Here is a 7,968-nt window from a genome sequence, read left to right on the forward strand (position 1 = left end):
GTGACTATATAAAAATTGTGGTCTGTCTGTGTAGTGAGTTGTGGATTGAGTTTGGCCACCTGGATCTGCCTATGCCCTATCCTGTACGAATTGGTATTCTCTGGTTCTGATGAATAGTAGTTTATTTTCCAAAAACGAATATTGTAGCCCTAATAAATGCACCTGTATAGTGGCAAATCATTGAAGGTCAGCGTAACATTTTAACATCATAACATTTTAACCGTCATAATATTAATAATATTAATAATTTTATTATTTATTTTACAGTATTATATTAATACATTTAAAATAATGCGCACTAGAAAAAATATAAAAATACCATAACTTCACTGATCAAATAACGTGATTACATTTATGAACATCGATCTCATAGTTTGAATAACTTTGCATTATTTAGTATATCACTTTTTCAAATGTTGACCTTTGACCTATGTCAACTTGTGTAATGATAAATGTGCTCTTTTGATTGTGTATGATTGATAGATGTCTTAACAGAATGATAAAACAAAACATTTTGTCTTAAATGTTAGTTTTTATTTGGGTTTATATGCAAATTGTAGGATTGATCAATATTGACATTTGACCTTTAATTGAAAAGTATTTGTTTTATAAGGCGACTGAATAGATACCTATAACCATACAAATGTATTAAAAGACCAAATTGAACTTCAATAAATTGGTTATAATATAATAATACATTGTTATAATTGGTCAATTTTGAACTTTGACCCCTTATCTCTTCCTATTCGCTTCCTATCCTGATCAAAGTCTGATTTGATTAAATACAGTATTATAATTATATTAATCAAAATTATAATGAAATAACATAACTTTACTAATCAAATAATTTGATTACTTGTAAAACCATCAATATCATAGTTTGGACAACTTTGCATTTATTTGTTAACTAATACGTGTATTAAAATGTTGACCTTTGACCTTATGTCAACTGATGAAATTGACCTTATGTCAACTGATGAAATGATGTATTCGCTCTTTTACATTGCGTATGATTGATTAACAGGATGAGAAAACATCCAATTTGTATTAAATATAAGTTTTTATTTGGTTTTATAGGTGCATTCTATGATTGGGCAATATTGACATTTGACCCTTAATTACAAAGGATTTTTTTTTCATAAGGTGATTGAATAGACACTTGTAATCATAAAAATGTAATAAAAGACCAAATTGGGCTTCAATAAATTTGTTATAATACATATACATAATACATTGTTGTAATTGGTCAATTTTGAACTTTGACCCCTTATATCTCGAAAACGCTTCCTATCCTGATCGATTACCTTCCATATTCGTAATCTACGGAAAATTCTGGTCTAGAAAAGTTGGATGGCAATTTGTCCCCTTTCGGGTGGTGATTCCCCCCTCCTGCCACCGGACTAGTCCCTTAAAGATGTATTGTCCCTTCGAAACACAAAAAAATGAAGGTCAAAATATTCTAAATTTAAATTGGCCATATCAAAGTAATATTAAAGTTATTCACTTTAAGTCGAAAATTCGAGCCAAAAACAACAAGTAAACGTAATTAACAGGTAAATTAATTTGATTACATTTCGTCTGGAAAATCGTCGCGAGCGAAAGTATACCACGAGTACGCATTATGCATATGCTAATTAGGATTGTTTACAACTCGTCACAGTTGAGAAGGTATTTTCACACAGATCGTGAGGAAGTTTTATGATTATGCATACAGAGTAGCCAAACAAGCACGTTTCATTATGGGATATGTTTTGATCGAAAACTTTGACTGGAAGTCAAAGTTATTTTTGTAACAAAAAAACGTCTGTATTTCAGTTAAATGATTTTTTTTCGACAAATATTTGGTGATAGTTAATAACTATTATGATACTTTAAAATGACCCACCTTTTTTCGAAATCTTTTATTTTTTTGGAATTAGTCAAAGGGACAATACATCTTTAACAGACACGCCGCGCACCGCGGAGAATATGTAATTAGTAGTAGGCCTATTGTTGGTATTTATCGTAGCCAGACATAAGATCAAAGGACTATTACGAGTTCCTATATTGGCAAGGCAAGCTGTCCTGTTGTTACTGTACAGTATGTTTGATCATTCAACTTACTAACAATGGCGGCATGTGGAGAGCACATTCAGTGTAATTTGGAACTACAGTACTGTACTGTACTATAATTGTTTACGGTAGATAGCTTTCTATTCCCCATTGATACACTCCAATAAATTTAAGTCGTGGTAATGTTTTAATATATTAACGTAGCTCTGCGTGTGATTTTGCATTTGTTTTATTCAGCTCCACACGGTATCACTTTCGAGAGGCAATAAAAGGCAAATGCTACACGATTTCATAATTAATCTCTCTTTTTATGTTCTCAAGTAGTAATCATTTCATATCAGGAAATGAAAGTCATATCATGCGTCAGAATGAAAAACGAAATATATAAGGGGCGTGTCTAAGAACATGAATGGGTGCTTATAACCGACAGGATGTGTGATTCTTGTCAAAAAAGAATACTTAACTAACTATTGTTAGCTTACCTTTTATTATTGAGGACTAATAGTAGCGAAATTAAATCACAAAAATTAGGTTGTTAATGATCCGACATAACCTTAACATCAACTTATTTGAAAATAATTTCCCCAGATTAGATATTGAAATATAGACTTTCTGAACAATGAATTGCGTCACGATCGAAAGCATCCGATATTAAATGTAGTAAACTATTAATGGTCGTTTGTTCGCTTAAAAAATAGTTGCTACGGTATGGTACCCATCCATGGCCGGAATGGTGATAGGTTGGATTATCTAGTTTTAAACTACATTTTGAAAACCACCCTGGAATGGGTAACTGTAGATATATACCTGAATGAATAACAAACATCGATATCAATAAGTCACACAGTAAGAAGCAACGCAATTAGGCTTATATGAAGCAATGACAATAAGCGCCACACTCAAACTTAAGATGTATACGTAATTTGAATAATATATAATAATCAAATATATTCGAACAACATCATTATCCATTATGACGTAGGTACATATACCCCTATAGTTTTTTTCATTTGTGCAAACACTTGACACCGAATTCAGAAGTAGTTTGTCATTGATGGTCCCAACCTTTCTATTCATAATGTACCAACTGGCACCACACTTGAAAACTCTTTTAATTTGCTTCTTCTCTGTCCAAATTATTCAATTGAATTCACACTACTGTGGAGTAATGATTAACTGGACGCTGATCACGTAACAACTAGGCTACATAGCGAATGTTAAACTGGACATTGACCACGTAACAACTACATAACGAATGTTAAACTGGGCATTGACCACGTAAAAATTACATAGCAAATGTTATTCGGATTGATAAATAAATGATACACATTAAAATGAGTGAGTATATTTTTAACTATATTTTTTCTTTAAAGCTACTTCACACTTGTTCCGTTTCACGGAAGACAGCACCGTTTGTCAAATAATGGAAAATTATATAAATAATTTAACCGCGCCGTCTTCCGTTCCGTGAAACGAAACAAGCTTGGATGTAGCTTATACTAGGACGCAACGCGAGGGCGTAGACGAAACGCAAGCGAGTTGACCAATGACAAGCGACTGTTCGAATAATCCATCGCGTGGACTCGCTACGTTGCGTTCCAAGCTTAATGTCGAATAAGAGTACTCTTACCATTTAGGTACACAGTTTTATTTATTTATTATTTTGAGTGCAGATAACATCATAGAATGTATTTTTTTAATGTACTCGTCTCTTAGTTTTTAAGTTAGCGTTTGAACATTCCCTGTCTAACCCTTCCTATAGTTCCTGTAGCATTTGGAAATATCTATGTCGTTTTTAACAGTTATACTGTATAAACGTTATCTGTAATAATATAATATCGCAGTTTACGTTCGATCTTACACAACCGACGAGGAACACTCCTTTTTCAGCATAGCTATGCACACACAGACGAGCGGTAACGGTAATAAAGATATAGAATCTATGTTATTCATGAACATTTACACACAACGCAGAGGAGGCGGACTGATACTGCCAGGGATTGATACAGATTCTACTTGGAATGGACAAACTACACAGTTTTCGCTTACGTACAGCCGAGCTCGTTTATGTAAATTGGCCATTATTAAATCGCACCTGTGATAATTTTCGTGGTATAGTCAAGTGGACAGCGATAAATTCCACGGTCAAGAAGATGGCCGAATACTTCGAGTTGACTTGCCTTCTAAGATGGTAGTAAAGAACAATAAGATAAAAACAAAGAGAAAACAATATCATTAACAAAATCTTTATTAAAACTAAATATAGCGAGCTTCTAAGAACAGTGTGGATTGCTTATACAGTATCTAAAACAAGATAACACGCAACATAACAATTAAAATGCGTAGTTTTTCAATACTAAATTGTTCTTTGATATAATAGTATTTCTGCATCAGCTTGTGATAATGACCTCTACGTCCTCCATGATCATGTGACTAATTTAAATTTCTCATAGAACAACCGTATATAAATTTCAACTTTTTTTTACTGCCAGGAATAAAGATCTATAATACAATAATAAGCCTAATCATTCCATAGGATATCGATATCGAAAAAGTAAATACAATACAAAATATATGGATATATTTAAGCTTTCTACAGTTAAGCGTGGTTCCCACTAGAACGCAACGCAGTGACGTATCGACGCAAAGTGCTGTATTGCGTGAGAACCGACGACGCAATTAGTGCTGCAAACATCGCAGGTTTGATTTCACGCAGGCGGGGAAAAACACAATTATTAGAAGGGAATTTGCTTACGTTGCGTAGATTGCGTCGCTAGTGGGAACCACGCTTTACTGTCACGCCTTAAATCATGGATTAAAGAATCCATGCTTAAATCAAGTAACTTTTAGTGTTCACCGAAAATTTTCAATAACTGATAAGAAATAATAATAATGATGAAGAAAAACAAGTTTCACTTTCCATACATCAAACTTGCTTTCTATTATACTACTTTATTAGACTCTTTACCAATTAAAATACGGACTTTCCGACGCGGTAAAGCTTGGTTCCCACTAGCGACGCAACGTAACGCAATCTACGCAACGTAAGCAAATGCCCTTCTAATATTTGTGTTTGCCCCCGCCTGCGTGAAATCAAACCTGCGATGTTTGCAGCACTATTGCGTCGTCGGTTCCCACTTGTGATTACGCAATACAGCACTTTGCGTCGATACGTCGCTGCGTTGCGTTCTAGTGGGAACCACGCTTAAGACTCGTCGTTAACTTATTGCAACTATAAAGATATTCTGTGCTCCTCGAAATTGTCTCGTCGGTGCCGTCATTAAGTCGAAAAGAACTAGATTAGTAGGTATACTAGAAATAAACATTAAATGGTTTACTATTATACCAATAAATATTTTTATTTACGCGTATGTTTTGAACCTAATCGGATACTGCACAATATTCGGTAACTTTCTTTAGCTACTCAAAGCGTGGTTCCCACTAGAACGCAACGCAGCGCGACGTATTGACGCAAAGTGCTGTATTGCGTAATCACAAAACCGACGACGCAATAGTGCTGCAAACATTGCAGGTTTGGGGGCAAACACAATTATTAGAAGGGCATTTTCTTACGTTGCGTAGATTACGACGATACGTTGCGTCGCTAGTGGGAACCAAGCTTTAGGTAGACATAGCTTTATTAATAAATTCATTTAAAATGATTTACTGTAACCTAATATTATCACACGCGCAACCAGGAAAGAATAGAACTCTTCCCTGGTTATAACTACGCACTACATTATTATTCCTGACACGAGCTACCGTACCCCCATTATTTATTTTTAACGGACGGTTAATATTGTGTTGAGCTCCCCTGTATCCTGATTCCGAACCCGGGTTGGAGACATATTCTTCCTAAGACTAAGAATTATCTTTCTCACTAAAACTGGTATTTATGTGACTATATTCGTACAAGCAAAATTATACAATTTGAGGCAATAATGAGCGGCGGCTCAGGCCACTCGTTTACCAGCAACATCATACTTCACCTTAGCAGACGACTTCGATTGTCGATGATGTTTGATAATACCAAACAGTGTTATTGCCAGTATAGTAACAGCCACCGCACAGCCTACATAAACAATCAGTTTAATTATGCCGCCATCTTCCTGAACATCTGTATTAGATGACACCTTATGGTTATTGTTTAACATTAGGATGACGGAAGCTTCTTGATTGATCACTTCTCCCAAATTGCCAACTAGGCATTTTATTACCGTGCCATTCACATCTGGTTGCAAATTAGATATGTGGAGACTCCCGCCGCTGACTTTTAACAGATTATCCTTAATGTTGTTTACGGAATCATCAAGAATTTTAGTGCCAAATTTCCATTGAAGTTTATCGAATGGCTCTGAAGCTTCGCACAAAAATGTTACGTTAGAGGTGATTACAGGGGGATCTTGCTTAATGGTCACAGTAACAGGTGCTTGTGTTGTTTGTATGGTAGTCGTGGACGGGTGAGTTGTTGTCGGTCGTCTGGTATCGCATTTTCTTTCTTTGTATCCAAATTCACTTGTTGCTCTGCAGATTAAATGTGGCAGCTGGTCTGGTGTAACTGTGTACAACAAACATTCGGTCGTCGATGTGTTAAGCCTACATTTTTTTATGAAGTCATTTGTTCTCGAATCAAACCATGTCAGACTATCCCCGATCACCGTACTAGCACAATGTACCGTGTTATTTACAACCGAACACTCTGGATCTTTTGCCGGGGTTTGGACAAACACTCTTACCTCGTTAAGTGCTGTTCCATCTGATTTCTTACATCTGTAAAAGCCACCATCATCAGCAAGTACTGGTTTAATGCAAAGCCTAAACGAGCCTTGTATGTTAACTGATTCACTGTTCTCGTGAACAGTTTCGTCATTTAAGGTCCAGATCAAATCCGATGTGTCGTTTGCGAAGCAATCGATACACAGAAGGTTTCCAACACGAATAGTGACCTCCTTTTCTGCGGTTGCTGTTGCCTTGTTACAGAAAGATCCAATTGACAGACTTAAAGTTACCAACATTAATGTTTGGATAAACATCTCTGACATTCAACTATAATGTTATGTTCAAAAGCTCCTATACCAATGTTTTAAAGTACGGACCTGCATAAGCAATGACTTTTTCAGATTAGTTATGTTACTTAGCAAGAATTAAATGAGTTTCATATTCCAATAATTAGTTGAGATTCGTCCATGAGTGAAATCGGTAGACTCGGTCAATTATTTATGATGCATAACACGAAGTTCAATATCCTGTGTATTAATGTGTTTCGAGTCAGTCAACTAATAAAATAAAATGTGAGCAATAATAATCTGTATCTGTTTCTTTTTCAGTTTCTTATATCTTCTTTCTATTACTGTGCATTGGATCAAGTTATGGACAGCAAGGTATGTAACAACATTATTAATAAGTTACACCACAAGTAATTTTACACATCACCACACAAGAAGAGAGAATAATACCGATACGACGGCCGGCAACCATCGATAATAAAACTTTTAATACTATTGGTGGCGCTATATAAACTTGAACAAAATAATGAACTATTAGTTCTGGAAAAAGAATATAAAAATTGTCAAAGAAAGTTTTTAGAAACATTTTTATAGTAGTATATACACATCTTGTAAGTTGTAATTTTCATTCATTAGTGTACTATTTATGTACAAATAGTCATAGCTTAATACAGTCAAGGGTATTTGTTTAGCCCTAAAGTGCTAGCTAGACCAAGCGATTCTTTATTAGCCTAGGCCTAGCTAGGCTAGACTAAAATGCCCTGTGTGTGTGTGAGCGACTGAGCTCTCCCAGGCTGGTTGACGGGAATGGGTATGGCTAGGCCTAGCTACCTAGGTAGTATAGTTAGGATGGTAAATTAATGGTGAGTGTTGTGCTATTGGAAATTACTACGATAATTAGTTATCCGCT

The 7,968-nt window shown here is 35.2% G+C and overlaps 1 protein-coding gene across 1 annotated transcript in view; it reads right to left on the bottom strand.

Moving 5' to 3' along the window:
- LOC144840599 (uncharacterized) overlaps positions 1–7,113 on the bottom strand; it is a 154,450-nt gene extending 147,337 nt beyond the window's left edge. The window contains exon 1 of the mRNA XM_078696471.1: positions 5,078–7,113. Within this exon, the coding sequence (XP_078552597.1) occupies positions 6,006–7,094 (1,089 nt within the window). The 5' untranslated portion in view covers positions 7,095–7,113 and the 3' untranslated portion in view covers positions 5,078–6,005. The remainder of the gene's footprint in view (positions 1–5,077) is intronic.
- Between the last annotated feature and the right edge of the window lie 855 nt (positions 7,114–7,968).

The sequence above is a fragment of the Antedon bifida genome, chromosome 4 (genome assembly GCF_963402885.1).
Source record: "Antedon bifida chromosome 4, ecAntBifi1.1, whole genome shotgun sequence".
NCBI lineage: Eukaryota > Metazoa > Echinodermata > Crinoidea > Comatulida > Antedonidae > Antedon > Antedon bifida.